Genomic DNA, 19,537 nt, shown 5'->3' on the forward strand with positions numbered 1-19,537 from the left:
TCGCCCCCTTTATCTCTCTGTGCATCCTCAGTATTTGAGGATTGTTTTTGCAAAAGCTATATTCAGAGTCTTTTTGAAGTACATGAACTTCTCAGAAGAAATTGATGTCTTTCAAGAAGTGCCTCTTCTACCCCATAATGAATAGTCCTTACCTCGCCAGTTGGTTGTGATCAGAAGCAAAGCAGTTTAGTTTCCAGCTGTAAATCTTAACACTGACTCTATTCACCCAAATCCATGGCTGCCACCCCAGGATCTTCACCCCAAATATAACTGGAAATGTTTTAAGTCAACCAAGACTGTGTCTTCCGAGATAAAGGGCCTCCGTAAATACAGAGTTCATGGGCTCTCAGGGGAGGGAATGAATGGGAGATCCCTAAGAAACATTAAAATTTGTCCTCAGCACTGCGTTCCTCTCACTGGGCAACGACTGAGAACAGCAGAAAAGGTGCATTAATAAAACTGCATAGAGTCTACATTCACAAAGTGCTTTGATGCTAGCTAGTAACATGATCCTCTTTCTCCTTCCCCTTTTCAATACCTCTTGCAAGGTTTGTTTTCAAACAGACGTCACAAGTTGGCTAGCTTCTGCTTACAAAAATCAATCAAGTACTTTCCCCTTCCCCTCCATTAAGCCCATCATATTCCTGAACTTGATTCCCGCCAAATAAATCAAACTCCTTAACACTCAGGAATCAGCCAAGGGCACATCTCAGGGTGCGTTCAGGCAATGGAAGGAAGACGTTTCTGCAAACAGACATAATTAAAGACCATTTGTAGCTGTTGATGATTTGTAAAAATATGTCCAAGTTTTTCCTTCAACAAAAGATTTCAATTCAAGCAAGGTCACCAAGAGGCATGATGACAGAGTCCCAGCTGTGCCTTCGTGTGTTTCATCTGATCAGCTTTTTGGAGGGACTGCAGTGGCTACTGCCTGGGTGTGGAATTCCTTTGCCCTCAAATCTTCAAATGTATGAAGAGCACAATAAAGAATAAAATGTTGTGTTTATGTCACACCTCTTCCAAGAGGTTTAGAGCGCCACGTGGAACCCCATGAATCCTCACAACACCCCTGTGAGGTAGGTAGGTGGAGAGTATTGTTATCCCCACTTTACAGGTGGGGCGAATGAGGCACACAAGAATTAAGAGATTTGCCCGAAATCACACAGCTGGTCACTGGCAGGGCTTAGGATACAACGTATACTGATTAGCACCTAGCACAGTGCTTTGCACATAGTAGGTGTTCGCTGAATATCTATGGATTTTATTTGACTTATACCTCAACATACAATATACACACATAAAATACAGCCACAGAACATTCATCTCCTACAGTTTTCCTCTGACGACATCTTTCATTCCTTCAAACCCTGGTGGATGGAGGATGTTCAAGAATTCATCTCACAACGAAGCCCTCAGGTTGGAGAGGATGGACATACACCTTTGGAGGAAAACCTGCCCTTGCACCTGGTCCACCTCACAATATTAGTTTTCTAATGAAAACAAAAATGGATTTCAGGAACCATGCTGATATTTTGTTTGCTTGTTTGCCTGTTTGTTTGCAATGGAGCCATCTGCACGGTTCTGTGTTCTGTGTGTACAAAAGAGAACTAAGGCTGCTCTCGGCCAGTCGCTTGTGAGAAGGGTGCCAGGCACGGAGACCTCCTCCCGGCTGCGGTGGATTTCTACCTGGGCACCCAGCCCGACCCAGGCGGCGGCGGCTCCAGCAGAAAGGGCCCGCGAGCCTGTGTCACTTGCACGGCTCGTGCTCTGTGTAGTCGTCCATGTCCACGTCGGAATCAAAGAGCGAGTGTCCGGTGAAATCCGTGTCTGGGGTTCTGGAAAAACTGTTCTCTGCGCCCTCGTCCTCGAAGGTCTCTGTCCTTGAGTAAAGGCTGAAATCCAGCAGAGGGGTGTGGGTCTTGCTGCCCTCGCTGCTCTCCTCCGACTCGTAGATGGTGTTGTCGTCGTCGTGGTGCCACTCGGGCCAGAACTTCCTCCGGATCCTCTCGCAGTACATGGCCAGGTTGATGAGCTCACCTGCAGGGCGGCAAGGACAGCCAGGGTTAGCTCTCAGGACCAGCAATCTGCCCTCGCGGGGCTTTCTGGGGAATGTGGGAGAATGTTTTCAAGCCCGGCCAGTGTGGCTCAGTGGTTGAGTGTCGACCTATGGACCAGGAGATCACAGTTCAATTGCCAGTCAGGGCACATGCCTGGGTTTTGGGCTCAGATCCCCAGTAGGGGGCATGCAGGAAGCAGCCGATCAATGATTCTCTCTCATCAGTGATGTCTCTGTCTCCCTCTCCCCATACCCCTACCCTTACCCCTTCTCCTCCCGCTCCCTCTCCCTCTCTCTCTGAAATCAATCAAATATACTTTTAAAAAATTTCCCACAGAGGAAATGTCAAAATGTTTAGACTTTCTACACATAGTAAGAAAGGTGAGTGGGAAAAGGTAAATTCAGCGAGGGGCTAGATGAAATTTAGGAGTGAGTTTTATGGTGATGAGAAATTGGGGATGGGTAGTTTATCTGAAATGGCAGCTAAACTACCATCATTTGGCTTTGTGAAGCATTTTATTATTTTATGTTTGCTTCAACTGGTTCCTGTGTAAATTAATTTATAGTCCATGAAAATACACCAACTGTCAATTGGATTAAACCAGCCAGAAGTAATCATTCATTCCATAAATATTTGTAGTTATTACGGGCTGAGCACTATGCCAAGTGGTTTACAAATGTTATGTTAGGAAGGAAACTTTGCTCTAAATAATCCGTCAAATGGATGACTCAGAATTGTCTGTGGATGAGTGTACTGAGTAGATTTTTTTTTTTTCATTTTTTAAATTACATTCCACAGCTGCACCCACGATTGGGTTCTCATTCAGTGACTGGACTACTTCTTTTCCACGTGAATCAAAGGAACATGGTTAAATTGCTAAAATCATCCAGGCATTTGTCTGAAACACAACATAATATTTGGCTTTCCTTTTCTAATTTCAAGTGAGGAAGGAAGAGGGTGAGTTTTTGCCTTTAATCCACCAGATGGCAACATTGCTTATAAATATGCAATTTGTCACTGTCTTATAGAACTTCATTGCCCTAAAAATATTCTTAGGATGTTTACTTTTTAAAAGTTATATAAAGCCCGGCCAGCATGGCTCAGTGGTTGAGCGTTGACCTATGTACCAGGAGGTCATGGTTCGATTTCTGGTCAGGGTACATGCCAGGATTGCGGGCTTGATTCCCAGTGGGGGTGTGCAGGAAGCACCTGATCAATGATTCTCTCTCATCACTGTTTTTATCTCGCTCTCCCTCAATCTACACTAATAAAAGAGAAACATGCAAATTACTGTCACTCTGCTACACCCAACAGCCAATCAGAGTGAGTATAAAAATTAACCTGAAAAGATGGCGGCAGCCCCACCCCCCAGCCACTCTGGGCCTATGGGAGTCGGAGAAGTCGGGCCCCAGCACCTGAGGCTGGCTGCAGCCAGGGAGACGAAGAAGCCGCCTGCCCTGTGATCCCATGCCGCAGCCAGCTGGAGAAATTGCCCACACTGCATCCCAGGGAAGATGGAGAAGCCGCCCGCCTGAGGTCCAGGTGCCAGCACCTGCAGCTGGCTGTGGCCCAGGAGACGGAGAAGCTGCCCACCCCGCAGTCCTGGGCACCAGCACTTGCGGCTGCAGCCCAGGTGAAGCTACCTGCCCACCATCCCCTGCAGCTGCAGCCAGCCTGGGCGCCTATGGCTGACCAGAGGGAGGGTAGCCTGGATTCCAGGTGCCTGTGGTCGGCTGGAGGAGAAAATCCTGGGTCCCGGATGCAGGGCCAAGGCAGAGGTGGTTAAGGGCAATCAAGCCAGCAGGGGAGCAGTTAGGAACAATCGGGCTGGCAGGCAGAAGAAGTTAGGGGCAATCAGGCTGGCAGGCAGAAGAAGTTAGGGGCAATCAGGCAGGCAGGTGAGTGGTTAGGACCCAGCAGTTCTGGATTGTGAGAGGGATGTCCGACTGCCGGTTATCCCCTGAGGGGTCCCAGATTGGAGAGGGTACAGGACGGGCTGAGGGACACCCTTCCCCCCCCGCCCCCCCCCGCATGAATTTCGTGCACTGGGCCACTAGTAAAAATATATTTACCTATGAGGGAAGGTGGGGGGTGAGGGGGTAAGAGATCAACCAAAGGACTTGTATGCATGTATATGAGCATAACCAATGGACACAGACCAGGTGGGTGCGGGGGAGGGCATGTGCTGGGGGTTGGGGGCAGCTGGGGAGAGGTCAATGGGGGGAAAAGGAGACTTATGTAATACATTTAACAATAAAGAATTTAAATTAAAATATATATATATATATTTAAAAGTTATATAAACATTCACTTATTATGTAGGTGGGTAATCCATATTTTATTGCAAAAAAATAGACAATATAAACAAAAAAATAAAAGAATTATCAATAATCCCATTTTCCATAATATTTTCATTTACGTTCTTCCAGAATTTTATATAGTATTTATATATATTTACATTTGCTGTATAACATTTACTATATATTTTCTTACCTATCCTACTTTTTTCCACTTAACAACATACAATTAAAATCTCTCAATTTCACACTATCCCACCTTGATAATTGCATAGTATTTCATTATACAGATGTACCATAGTTTCACTTTGTTATTACCAATCTCCTATCACAGGCCAATTAGGTTGTTTCTGTATAAATAGTCTATTAATTATAGTCTATAACTACTCTATTTTATTTTCTATCAAAAAATAACATATTCCCATTTGGAAAATTAGAAATTTGTATAGAGAAACTATAAATCATAAAAAGGAAAACACAAAAGATCTATAATCTTATCAATCCAAGATAACCACAATTAACATTTTGGTGTCATTTCCCTCAGTATTTTTTCCTATGTATTTATTGGCATTATTATTATGACTTGACTGTTACTTCCTGTTAGCATTAATGCAAACATTTTTCCATGTCATTAAAATTTTTCAAAAATTTTATATATATATTTTATTTTTTTTTTTAATGATTTCAGAGAAGAAGGTAAAGGGAGAAAGAAACATCAATGATGAGAGAGAATCATCTATCGGCTGCCTCCTGCACACCTCACACTGGGGATCGAGCCTGAAACCTGGGTATGAGCCCTGACTGGGAATCAAACAGTGATCTCTTGGTTCATAGGTCGATGCTCAACCACTGAGCTGCCACACCAACTGGGTGAAATTTTTCAAATCTTGATTGCTGTTCTGCTTAAATAAACAAATATCCCCTACAAAGCACAATAAAGCAAATCTCCCTGCTTCATGAAGCCTATAAACCATCTAGAGGCCCGGTGCACGAAATTTGTGCATGGGTAGGGTCCCTAGGCCTGGCCGATGATCAGGGCTGATCTGTGGGGCAACCGGCGGGGCGATCAGGGGCCCCCTCCCTGCTCTGGCACCCACTTTGGCTGGCCGGGGGCCTGCGGGCTGGGGGCAGCTCCTGCATTGAGCATCTGCCCCCTGGTGGTCAGTGCGCATCATAGAACCAGTCATTCCACCGCTTGTTCCACCGTTCGGTTGATTTGCATATTAGGCTTTTATTATATAGGATGTTCTTGTATTGGTTCCAGGGTACCATTTTCAGTCCTATCAGATCATAATAGCTCAATTCACACTGTAAGAGTCCATTCGGATTGCTCCCTACTCAAAGATGTTTATGCACACACTAAGGAGCCAGAAGCAGAAAAGCCAATCTCACTGTCCCCTTTGGAAAGACATGCAAAACCTTCACCTGTTTTCTCCCTCTAAGAAGCAGTCCTGAGACACACCTCACCAGGTATTGCTGCCAGTCACAGGTAACCAAGGGTTGGATAAAGATGGGGAAGCATCAGCAAGGAGGTGGTGGGGAGACATCACAAATGACTTACAGTCACTTCACAGCAGGCCCTGGGGACAGCCCTGTTTGCCTTAATCAAGTGCATTCCCTAGGAGCTGTGAGAAAGTCATAATCTGGTCACAAGAGCCACAGGATCTACACCATCCATGAGTCTGTCCACTTCCTTGTGGCTATTCTTTCTACAGCCTGTTTCTTTACCTTCCTTCCTGAGACCTGCCCCCTTCATGACTGTGCAACATTAATAGCACTTCACTGTGCAATAATAAAAGTTAATAAGAATAGCAAATACATATATAGTCCTTATTGTGTATCAGGCACTGTTTGATGTGCTTTTCTCATTTGTTGAAGTCATAGTGACTCTCTTAGTCCTTGCAAAAACGCTGTATGAGGCAGGAAGCATTATTATCCCTATCAGTAATGGGAAAACTGCAACAGAGAAGCTAATTAACTTGACTAAGGTCAAGTTCTAGGTAGTGGCAGAGCCAGGATTCAAACTCAAGCATTCCCCAGGCTCTGAGCCCTTCACTATGACTCCACTCTGCCCCTCTACTGGGGAGCTGACTGCCTGGCCTGGGAATTAACAGCTTTGCACCATCTGTCACAGAATATTTTTCTGTAATTCTCTCTGAGGTCTCAAAGAATTATAAGATGCTGCCTTCAAAATGACTTGTCATGAAGGAAGCGATTATTCTATCATGAAGTTAAGAAAGGGTTTGCTTTGATAAGCAAGGACTGGGAGCTCACCCACCAATCCTGATAAAAAGAGTGAAAATCTGTAATTAAGTTCTACCTTTATCTCTCTTTGCCAATCCTTCCTGTGCCCAGATTTTCCATCAGTGGACCCACTCAACATGCCTACCAGCCAAAAGAATAGAAAAACTTGGCAGTAGAAAAAGGTCGTGTATAGTGTGTGTGGAAGGGAGGGAGGGAGGAAGGGAGGGAGGGATGGAGGGGTGACTTAACATAAATGCTTATAATGAAGATGTAAACTTTGTGAGACAATAGGAAAAGTATATTTTCAAAGTGTACTCAACAATCAGATAACAATTTCATCCACTGGTAAAAATTAAAGTCTGAACATCAATGTAGAGGTCAGGCACTGTACTACATGGCCGGTGGAAGTCTAAATTGCCAAAACCTTTTTTGGAATGTAATCTGATGCTGTCTGTTGAAATTTTAAACGTACATAGCAGACCACCTTTAGTACTCTATTCTACTAAAATAAGAGCATCAGTATGTAATGCTACACGTATATGGATATTGAATACAGAATTGTGTCAATAAAAAAAGAAAGATAAGAAAGATGAAAAGAGTTTGAGTGTCCATCAATAGGAATTGATTGATAAAGTACAGTGTATAAATTCTATAGAATAATGTACAAATGTTAAAGAGACATGATAGTGTATTACGTTAAAAAATCAAGTTATAAAGTAATATGTGCAATGTAATTTCATTGTTTCAAAATAGTAAAAAACAAATCAAAACAGCTATATACATGCATATAAGTTTGTAGATTAAAATAAAAAAAGACACAGAGGAGTGACTCCAAATCCTTAATGCTGGTTATCCGGCGGGGGGGAGAATGGTATTGGATATGGATGAGGAAAGGTCAAAAATCTTTGAAAATATACCTGTATTTTTCAATGTATTGTGACAATCATGTATTACATTTTAAATTTAAAAATGAATAAAATAAATTAGTAAAATACTAATGAGTGATCAGTGATACTCTCAAACACCTAGACAGGATATTCATCAGAAAGCCAAATGGCCCTCTAACCAGAGCATACTCCCAGACAGAGCAAAGAGCTCTTCTCTTAGAGTTTCTCAAACGGAACTATCCCCCACCACTCTTTGAAAAAAGAGACTCCTTTTATTTTCCCATGTCACTGCAATTTCTCTAATATTCAGAAACATTCTGTACAATTTGACACTGAAGAGATTGGCAACCACACCCAGAACCCAGGCCTGGGTTTCTCCGAGCTGCCAATCCTGCATGGCAGGAGGGCGAGTGAGGAGAAGCCTGCCAGCGTCTCCCAGCACCACCTGCCCAGCCCTTGGTCACTCACTAGCAAATAGTTGGAAAACGTGGAGCCAGTGCCCACACACACTCAGCTGGTCTCCAGGTATTTGCTCAGCATCGCCCGGGTCCACACCTGTGCAAGGTGCTGGCTGTGCTCTTGGTTGCTCCCGTTAGCATTCTGTCACACGGGCAGGAAGGGCACTGAGATATCCTCCCAGAAAAGTCCTCAGCAAACTTGAATGCCCCAATGAGGACAGTCCCGAATGAGGACAGCCCCTTGTCATCTGCTTGAAGCAAAAAGGCACTGATTCATATATTTCAAAATCCAAAGACCCACACAAGTCCTCTGAGCCAGCCCTTTGCTGGGACCTGAATGCCCTACACCTTTCCTGAACACTTCCGGATGGAGCACAGCAAGAGTGTGGACTCCTTTGTTTTTCAAGCACATCCATAATGTGTCCTACCTTTTAACCTGTCAGAGAATAAGCAAAAAATAAAGTCCAAGTGCAATAAATAACTGTTGGCAAAAGAGTTGCTGATCAAGGCTTTTCTTAGAACACAGTTGTATTTCTTACAAATTCAGAAAACCAGCGTTAGGTTGTGTGGTTTGGATATGGCTCTGCGGGCGAGCAGAGGCATCGCAGAACCCATTCCCTTCTGTTGCTTCCCTTTCACTTTCCTGGGCGGCTCTCCAGTCTCTGTGTCTGTTTAAACAGGGCCCAAGTCCACACGCAATTCTCTAATGAGTATACTCTGATCAATATATCAAATGTGACTCCTCATTAAGAGTGTTGCTGATAATAAAACTGAGAATTCTTTTTTGACTATAAAAATGGCAAAAATTTTTAAATAAATTATATGCAACCCTAATTGAGGAACAAAATTTGAAGTGTTTTCAAACATTTGTGAGAATATAAACGGCTAAAGTCTTTCTAGAAAGCAATTTAGCCATATAGACCAAGAGCTTATACCCTTTGAGACAGTAATTCCCCAACCTGAAATGTAAGGAAATAGGCAGTGATAAGCAGGAGTATATATTTATACAAGATTCACTATAGAATATTAGTAAAAATTATTTGAAATAAGCCACAAGTCCAAAAAAAAAGATTAATCACATACATTACAATGTAGTCATAGGATAGGGTATTATACAACTACTAAATATATTGTTTTGAAAAATATTTAATGGCAATTTACATAGATAATTTAAAAACTGCAGGTTATATCAATACTATGATCTCAATTTTTAAAAATATGGACATACATGTACTTGATATAAGATGAGGACATATACCACAGTGTTAATAGCAGTTCTCTGTGAGTGATAGGGTCACAAGTTTTTTTTTTATCTTTTTAACTTTTCTATCTTGTCTAAATTTTCTCCAGTAAAAAAATATTTCATATCTTTATATCTACAGAGATCTAGCTATATAAACAAATACATAAATATTTTAAGAATTGCTGAATATTCATAGTCTGTCCCTTTACTCACCTAAAATTAAGAAACATTTCTCATTAATCTAGATGGTTCCAGAAGTAGCTTCTATGGCTAGATATTGTCAAAAATATCTAGAACCAAAAAGCGAATATGTATACACTCACACACGTGGGTGTTTCAAAGCTAAGGCAGAACAATGTCTGACTCAAGCCATTCACACTCCTGAGTTTGAGCCAGTTCTAAATTATCCAGGCTCGACTGTTTCTACATCTCCTTTCTCTCGTTACTTCTTGGGAAAGTCTCCATCACAGAAAAAAAAAAAAAGGCAGAGAAAGAAGTTGAGACCAAATTAGCAGTGTGCCTGCATGTTAGTAGCTTGGATCCAAAGGTTTGGAAGGGACCTAAATCTAATGACTAAAATGGGATTTGGAAACAAACTCTCTGCACTTGAATAATTCATGCTACACCCATCCCTGGGGAGAGCTGAAAGCTACTAACTTGTTTTAAGAATCAAAGTGCATGCAGCTGTGTGCCAGAAGTCCCCTGCAGATGATGGTGCAAGATTCCCCCAAATGTGTGTCTCAGGGTAGGACTCAAAATCAACCCTCCAAAAAAGGCTGATCAATCCTCTAAAAAGAACACTAAATGCCTCAAGTCCTTCCAGAAAGTAATAGAGGAAAGGGCCAAGTCATAAATAAATTACAAAAGATGCTTCATTTCTGCAAGAAGGGATAGACACTACAGGATCTGAGAATTCCACTGCTGATGGATTCCTGAGTGCTTCTGACTAAATAACAGGTCGCCGCAGGAGATGTGCATGTGTGTATGCATAAGGTGTGTGTCTGTGCGTGCGCATGCGTGCATGTATGCATGCATGAATATGCTTGGCTAGAAGTGTAAGTGTACTAGTATGTGTACAAGTGAGTGTGTATGGGGCGTGTGTGTATAGAAGTAAGTAGATGTGGGGGCTGTGCTAGTGGGTGCGTAAGGGTGGTGTGGTAGAGAATCAGAGGGAGGGAGTGGAAAGTAACAAGAAAGGAGAGTAAATATACTAACAAAACACACTCCTAAATGAACTAAAAGGAATCAATACATTTTAGACCATTGTGGAAATTCTGATTAAAAGAGGGAAATTAATATTGTAAAAGCTATAAATATCACCAATATGATAACATTCAAATTAGATAATTTCCAACACATCACAAGATAAGGATCATCTCTACACTTACCATTTAGGAAATTCTATGTCAATCCATACTATCCCTAGCCCCACTCAGCTGAAGTCCAGAAGATCTTCAATCAATGCCTGAACCATTCCAATGAAGCCTGGACACGTACCTGGAGCCCCAGCCTCACCAATAGCAGGATCTGGAGAGTGACTCCTATTACCAATAGCCTGGTCTGAACTTCTGCGCATGCACATGAGTGCACATGAGTGTATATGAGTACACACACACACACACACACACACACACACACACACAGCTACAGCCTTCACCAGCCAGTCTCCCCACCCACCCACCCATGATCACCACACATGGCTGCTCGCCTGCCTCAGGTTCATGTACAATTGTGCCTTGCTTGGTTCCTTCCAACCTTCCACCCATCCAAAAATAATTGAGAGCATTCTATATGCTACTCACTGGTGATCTCATCTACATGTCCAGCCTGGTCAGTTGGAGCATAAACACCTTGATTAACTCTTGTCAACCCCCTTCCCCAAACCTAAATATTGAACTTTGATCCCCACATCCCCAGCCCTCAGGCACTTGTTTAGGCATTGCTTCAAACTGGAGATGACTCTAAACAGTTCCCACTCAGCAATGCAAGGGAAGCCTGTCCCAGAGGCCCCATTACCTTGTTTATCTCACCACCCCACTCCACCACACACAAGCCACATGCACAAACACACATACACACATGCGCCAAGATCTGGTTCCTTGACATCAACCCAAGTTAAGCTGATGTTCCCTGCCCCCTTGCCAACATGAAATTTACTCCTGGCACCAACCCCACCCCCACCCCCACAGATATGTATGTTCATCTCTAGCTCAGGTCCCACTCATCCCCACTTCTACCCCTCCAGTCTAGAATTGTAATTCTGACAGGTATTACAGCCAAGATCACACAACAAAAATACAACACTGTTTCTTTGGTCAAAATGTACACATAAGAATCTATATATATAAAAGCCTAAGCAACTGTTATGACCGAATGACCAGAATGACCGGTCGACCAGTCACTATGACATGCACTGACCACCAGGAGGCAGACGCTCAACACAGGAGCTGCCCCCTGGTGGTCAGTGCGCTCCCACAGCCAACCTCCCACGGCCCCTCCCCCTGGCTGGCTGGCCCCCATCGGACCCTGGTGCTAAACCATTCACAGAGACCTGCTTCAGGGTCAGGGTTTCGTACATAGCAGAGCAGCTCCCTTGCTGCAATCTATTGAAAGTCAGCCCTTGACACAAGGGTTTGTCTCGCTCCTGTCCTCTCCCTTCCCCAGGGGCTACCCGCTGGCCATGGTGGCGGCACAGTGGCAAGGGAAGGAGGGGGGGAGGCAGGGAACCATGTGGTGGCAGGGTGCTGACAGCGACGTCGGTTCCGGTGTCCATTCCTTCCACGCCCAGAGACCATCGCCTCCTCTCCCGACCCTGTCAGGGCCTTCGGGCTGGGCTGGGACAGGGAACCGAAGGTAGATGGCAGCAGACACGGCCCCTTTCCCAGGGGGGGCGAGGGCAGCTCCCTCCTCAGGGCCAGCAGCCAACCTCCCGCAGTCCCTCCCCCAAGCTGGCCAACCTCCGCGGTTCCCCCCCAACCTGTGCACAAATTCGTGCACAGGGCCTCTAGTATTAATATAAAACTTTGCGTAGCACCAGACTTACAAACATTTATTGACACTTTCCTCATTGTCTGATCTACAGACACTACTGAAATAGGAGAAAGGAGCGCTTTGAACTCAAACGACACAGAATAGTGTACTTTCACCTACATGTGAAAAATCTAAGATCAGGTGAGACAAAAGGAGCAGTGAGTCCATCAGCCCACTGTGCTCACTGCAGCAGCAGACACACCAGAAAGTGGTAAACTACCACCGTCCCAAGGCAAATAATGAAGACCAACAAAGCAAGGGCACTAGGCAGAACTCAAGCCCTATTTCAGCAACACGTGTTAAGTCCCCACGTAAGGAGCTGGGAGAAAAGCCCCGGTGTAGACACGGCAAGATTTGTGTCAGCTTTGCCAGAACACAACATGAACAAGACGGCAGGTGAGAAGCCCAGTGTCTCCTCCACCCGTACATATCCTGATCACAGAAAACACCCTGGCCCTGGACACCACCGCCTGGTGTCTCCATCAAGCTCCCAGGCATCAGCCTAGAATTCTCCACTGTGTTACCCCTACCCTGCACCCGCCCAGCAACTCACAAAACCCGAAGAGGTTCGTAGTGCTTGCCTTTGATCAACCGCTCAGGTCTCGTCCCAGGTAAGGTCCACATTGCCTGTGCCAAGTGTCCAAAGACAGTGGCGTCGAGCGTGGAGAACTTGGGCCCCATGATGTACTTCTTATCACCTGCAGCAGACAGAACAGAGAGGTCACTGCTGGCCTGCGCTGCCCCACACGGTCACACGGCACTCAGCACACTTGCATTATGTGCTCATTTAACTGTGAATCAAAAGCTCTGCAGAGTCAAAATGCATGCACCCCTCTTCCTTTCAAAAAATGAGAAACAAAAGTAAAACAAATTGAACAATTCTGTGATATATTAACCCATACAATTGCAAAAGCAGGGAAGTAACTGGCAAGATGTCAAGATAAACAGATAAGGGAGGAGGTTCGAGGAAAAAAAGGACAACAGATCACTCACAGACCTGGAGGTACCGCTTTGTCTCCAACTCTAGTGACTGAAGCTTGAGAACACTTGGAAGTTTGCTTAAACCATCTCAAAAGTAACCCAAGCCAAGCACACCAAACTCATCACTCACTTTATTAATTTAATGCGCATCATAGCTACCAGCAGGTCATCTGGTCGTAAGGGTCGCTTAGGTGTTTATATATAGATACATTTCCTTGGGAAAAACAAGAGGCCTAAGTTAGTTAAGAAGTTTGGAGGCAAGGTTTTCCATGATGCCTCCTTGGTCTGGGCAAGGTTCTCTCCACTACCCACCAGCTCCATGGGAAACACTGCATAAAGAAAAGCTAGAAAATTACAGGCCCAGCCCAGAATCAGGACGTTTCACACTGCTGCTCCCATCTCTCCTTTCCACCACTCCTGACCTAGTTCAGGCCTTGTCACCTTGACTATCACATCTGGCCTAGTTTGTCTCCTGGGCCACCGTCAGGTACTGTAGCATATAGAGGCAGCACAGGTGGAAGTGATCCGCCTAGTTCACTGTGGGAGCCTGGTCTTTAACCTCTTAAAGCCTCAGTTTTCCCATCTGGGAAATGGAGATGATATTAACGGTGCCCATTTCTCAGAGCTGCTGTGAGGAGTAAATGGCATAATGCATGTAGAGCACACAGCACCGTATCTGGGTGACTCAGTAAACATTAGCTGGGATCTCCAGTCCATCCCATACCCCTGAACGTAACTCTCTAAGATACTCTTTCATCCTATTCCTCCCTTTCACAAATACCTTTAATGGTTTACAAAATGGGTTATAAAGTAAAAGTCCAAACTTAACTATGAATTCAAGCTCATTATACTCTGCCTCCAACCTATGTTCCAGTTTATTCCACATTCCTCCCTTTCTCTAGTAAATCTAAGGAACACCCCACAGTCCCCAGGACACTTTATGCTTCCTACTGCTCATGCTGCACTTACCCCTTTTCTGCTCCCCCAAAACCTATGTGCCCCCCCACTTCCCTCCATATGATAAAGACTATCATCTTACAAGGTTCAGCTTCAAAGCTTTCTGTGATCACTTTATCTGGTGGCAACAGTAACTTTTAGTTCAGACAGCCCTGTGTTCAAATCTCACCTTTACATGTACAACCTTAATAGAATTTTAAGTCATTTAATGCCAATGAACCTCAATTTCTTGAACTGTATATTGGTTGTTTTTCATTTGTTCATTTTATCTTTCCAACTAAATGGTGAGCTCTTTGAAAGTAAGGGTAATTTCTTACTTTTATTTAGCAAACTCTAATACGGTGTTTCCTACATGTCAGGCATGGTTCTACATGCTGTACTCTACAAATATCTGCCTGTTTCTCTGTTCCTGAGTGGCAAGCTGAGAAAATTAAATACCTGATGACAACACACAGGCAAGCTAGGAGGGGAATGCAAGCTAACAGATCGATGCTATTATAAAGGCATTGGTGAACCCTACGGTGGTAATCATACTGCAATATATACATATATCAAATCAACTAGGCATATGGTCCAACTTACACAATATTATATATACATTAATTATATTTCGATTTCAAAAAAAACTAAAACAAGGAGCTGGAGGCCATTTTTAAAAAATTTCTTTCTACTCTATTTTCCACAGGGACCAGGGAATAAGCTACACTAGTACAACATGCTGAACCTACCGAATTGTCTTTTCTGGTGAGGACAAGCAAGTTGTCCATGCTAGAGCCCTTAGGTGTTTTCCATTGTCAACCAACTTATCCAACATTTGAGTCTTTACCTGGGATCTAAACCCACTATCCAAATACTGGGAATACAAAAAAAAAAAAATTTATACACACACACACACACACACACACACACACTACCCAGGCTAAAAGAACAAAGGAAAGCCAAGTATATGCCTGGCCAGTGGTTGAACATCGACCCATGAACCAGGAAGTCACAGTTCGATTCCCGGCTGTAGGCTCAATCCTCAGTAGGAGGCATGCAGGAGGTAGCTGGTCCATAATTCTCTCTCATCATTGATGTTTCTATCTCTCTCTCCCTCTCCCTCCCACTCTCTGAAATCAATAAAAACATATTTTTTAAATTTTTAAAGAAAAGCCAAGTATATCATTTGTTCTCAAGAGCATCGGTTACTTCTTAATGGTGCACCCTGCTGGCTCCGTGCCTCAGCCACACCTCTGCTAGCATCAAAGATGCAGAAGGCAGAAGGACCCCGGCCTAGAGCTCTCACACCATCATCCTGCAAGGATAGGAAGGGTGTGCCAGCCAGTGCTCCCTAGGGAACTGTGCCAAGGCTCAGCCCATTCAAGGCCTGAATGCGAGGAAGCCCACCAACTGGAAGCCACGAGAGGATTTTATGGACAGAGAAGAAAAGATAGAGGAGAACTTCTTTCTGATCAAAAGGAAAAAAGAAATTATCTCAAATTGCTAAAATGTCTCAGGGTAATGCTGAGGGAAATCTGTAAAGTCCACTGTACAATCCAAGACAAGAGGAAAAACAGATTAAAAAAAAAAAAAAAAACCTCAGAAACCTAAAAATGGAACACATAGGACGTTGATAAAAAGAAAAGATAATAAAAAATATAATAATTTGAAACCATACATGAACTAGCACATGTAGGTTTCAGCCCAACTTTGCCACTGGCCTCAGAACACTAGAACTGGAAGGACACTGAGTTGGTAACAGAACCAGGCTAAGAAAGCTGGCACCCAGGTCCCCGACTTCCAGCCCAACGCTCTTGGCTCTGCCTAATATGCCTCGTGGGCCATCATCTCAGCAATAAAGACCCCATGGAGCAACAGGAGGGCTGAACTGTGGATGTTTACAAAAAGATGCTTTCCCATGAGGAATACAGAATACAGAGGGAGCAGAAGTTTCGGGGTTTGTAAAAGGTGCTAGCAAACAGCCCAGCCAGAGAGGCTCAGTGGTTGAGCATCGACCTATGAACCAAGAGGTCACAGTTCAATTCCCAGTCAGGGCATATGCCCGGATTTCGGGCTCCATCCCCAGTGTGGGGCATGCAGGAAGCAGCCAATCAGTGATTCTCTCTCATCATTGATATTTCTATCTCTACCTCTCCATTCCTCTCTGAAATCAATAAAAATATATTTTTTAAAGGTGCTAGCAAACAAAACTGATGAAATTTATCATTTGTGGAAATAGTGAATGGTAGATAGAAAATATGTGTATACACATACAACATTTATAAATTTAAAGAATATAAAAATATCCTGTTACTAAAAAGTCCTTAGAGTACCCAATGGCAGGTAGCATTTTAAAAACATTTTATTTTTAAATAATTTTAGACTCACAGAAAAGTTATAAAAATAGCCAATATGCTGTATACTCTTCAACCACCTTCTGCTAATATTAACATTTTATATAACCACAGTACATTTATCAAAACTAGGAAATTGACATTAACACAACACTATTAACTGCACTATAGGCATCATTCAAATTTTATTAGTTTTTCAACTAATGTTCTTTTCCATTCCGGGATCCAGTCCATGAGCTCACATTACATTTAGTTGTCATGCCTCCTTTCTTCTCGACCTGTAAAATTGCTCAGTCTTCCCTTCTCTTTCATAACCCTGAACTTTTAAAGAATACTGGTCAGTTCTTTGTAAAAATGTTCATCAATCTGGGTTTGTCTAAGGCTTTTTATGATTAGACTAGAGGCCCGGTGCATGAAAATTCATTCACTAGAGGGGGGTCCCTCAGCCCAGCCTGCCCCCTCTCACAGTCTGGGAGCCCTCAGGGGCGGGAGGCGACCCGGAAATCATGGGAAGGTGACGCCCCATCACACCTCTGCTGCTGCCACTGCCGGCAGCGCAAGCCTCGACCGGCCCTGGTTACCTGAGCCTCGGGTGGCCTTGGGCGGCTGGGCAGCCACCATCCAAGGCTTGCCTGCACCTTGGGCCAGCCCTGAGTGGCTGGGGGGCTGAGGGTACTGGGGGACTCCAGAGGCAGGTGCGCAGAGTGGCCGGGCCCGCTTGGGGGGCGACTGCCACCCCGGCAGGGCAGAGGAGACTGGGCACCGCCATCTTGTGGCTGTGGGCGCTGCCATCTTTGAGGGCAGGGCAGTCAATTAGCATATTCCCTCCTTATTGGCTATGGGTGCCGCCATCTTTGGACAGCATGAGGGTCAATTAGCATATTCCCTCTTTATTAGATAGGATTAGGTCATGTATTTTTTTATTGTTTAAAGTATTACAAATAGTTGTACATATGTCTCCTTTTTCCCCCCATTGACCTTCCCCTGGCCTCCCCTATCCCCCCCCCCCCCCCCGCCCCCAGTAGGTCATGTATTTTTGGCAAGATACCAAAGAAGCATTACTGTACCCTTCTGTAGTGGTTAATTTTTTTGTCAACTTGACTAGGCTATAAAGTGCTCAGCTCTTTGGTCAAACATTATTCTGGGTGCTTTCGTGAGGGTGTCTTGGATGAGATGACCATTTAAGTGGTAGACTGAGTAAAACAGATTTCCCTCTAATGTGGGTGGGCCTTGTCTGATTAGTTGAAGGTCTGACGAGAACAGAAAGGCTGACTCTCTTCCAAGCAAGAAAGAACCCCTCCTTCCTGACTGCTTTCCAACTGGGACATGGGCTTTTTCCTGCCTTCAGACTCAAACCACTCCATCAGCTATCCTGGGTCCATGCTTGCCAACTCACCCTGCAGACCTTTGGACTGTCAGCTTCCATAATTGCATGAGCCAACTCCTTATACTAAATCTTTATACTAAATTTTTTTTCATATAATCTATTGGTCTGTTTCTCTGGGAACCCTGACTAATACACCTTCTCAGAGCATCAAATCAGAGGGTCCATAATGTCCATGTCTTGTCACTGGAGATGTTAACCTTGACCATGTAATAAAGGTAGTGTCTGTGAGGTTTCTTCACTGTCATGGTACTATTTTTCCTTTTGCGATTAATAATCTTAGGAGAGATATTTTGAGACTGTATAAATCTCCTGTTTCTCCACAAACTTTGGCCCTTTGATGTTTTAACACCCATTGGTGGATGTTATCTGAAACAATTACTTCCGTAGTGTTTGCCTAATCAAGATTTTTTTATTTATCTCATTCCTTCTACAGGTATTGATTAAATGTCTACTGTCCACTTCATTCCTCATTTACTAATGTATTCAATTATTTATTTATGTTAAGTATGCACTTATGGATAATTATTTTATTCTGTGGCTCATAATCCAGTACTCTCATTATTTATTTTGCTGCTCAAATTGTTCCAGCTTTGGCCTTCTGGACCTTGGCAGGAAGTGTTTTTAAGAGGGAACCTGCATTTAGATTTGACTTCTTAGAGACAGCCAATCCAAGCTGAAGTCTCAAGTCTGAGAACTTCAGGTCTTCCCAGTGGTCCCAGATCTCACAATCTGAGGGTTTTAGCAAAACCAAAGCATTAAGGGCACTTCTGAAGGGTTCTGAAGAAGCAGGCATGTCAAAGAATGTATGGCCATATTTCCTTTTCCTAGGAGCAGTAGCTGAACCACCCACTGGCTTCTGCAGGGATGGACAGAAGCAGCTGAGGAATATCTGAGTACCTGTAACTCCTTGTCAGTCTCCAGATTGGAAGTGTGGACTGGAACCTCTGGTGAGGGCAAATGAAGGCTGAATATACCAGAAACACTGGGAGGTGAGGGACTCAGGATACATCAGACTCCCTGAGGGATGGCTGAAGATTCAAGCCCAACTGAGAGAACAAGCAAGGTACAGAGTTGATACACGCTGGGTTTGGTAAGCAGGGGAACCAAAGGAAGAAGAGGAGAAAAGCAAAGAGCAATGTGGGCCTTAAAAGTCCCACTAGAGCCCTGGCTGGTGTGGCTCATTGGTTGAGCATCATCCCATTCACTAAAAGATTGCCCATTCGATTCCCAGACAAGGCACATACCTAGGTTGTGGATTCGATCCCCTGTTGGGGCTGGGGTGCATGTGGAGGGAGGGGCAACCAATTGTTGATTATCACTCACATCAATCTCTCTCTCTAAAATCAAGAAACATCCTTGGGTGAGGATTTAAATACCCTATACAAAAAAGAGCTAATATGCTAATTAGACTGAACAGCAGAACTGCCGTCTTCCGGACAAAACCAGGGCTGTGAGGGCCAGCTGGGGCTGCGAGGGTTAGCTGAGGCAGCCAGGGCTGCGAGGGCCCAGCCCCTGGCACAAATTTCATGCATCGGGCCTCTAGTCTATAATAATAATAAAAGCATAATATGCTAATTAGACCAAACAGCCAAATGACCCCCTGGATGTCCTTCAGGATGAAGCCAGGGCTGCGAGGGCCGAGGCAAGCCGCCACAGCTACAAG

At 44.1% G+C, this 19,537-nt stretch overlaps 1 protein-coding gene across 2 annotated transcripts in view; it reads right to left on the reverse strand.

The window, feature by feature from the left end:
* Nucleotides 1-983: 983 nt before the first annotated feature.
* Nucleotides 984-19,537, reverse strand: part of FAXC (failed axon connections homolog, metaxin like GST domain containing) — a 57,873-nt gene continuing 39,319 nt past the window's right edge. For both annotated transcript variants that reach the window (XM_054722012.1, XM_008152244.3), the window contains 2 exons: nucleotides 12,798-12,914; nucleotides 984-2,037 (listed from right to left, as the gene is read on the reverse strand). In XM_054722012.1, coding sequence (XP_054577987.1) covers nucleotides 1,748-2,037; nucleotides 12,798-12,914 — 407 coding nt within the window. In that variant the 3' untranslated portion in view covers nucleotides 984-1,747. The remainder of the gene's footprint in view (nucleotides 2,038-12,797; nucleotides 12,915-19,537) is intronic.

Source organism: Eptesicus fuscus, chromosome 10 (genome assembly GCF_027574615.1).
Source record: "Eptesicus fuscus isolate TK198812 chromosome 10, DD_ASM_mEF_20220401, whole genome shotgun sequence".
NCBI lineage: Eukaryota > Metazoa > Chordata > Mammalia > Chiroptera > Vespertilionidae > Eptesicus > Eptesicus fuscus.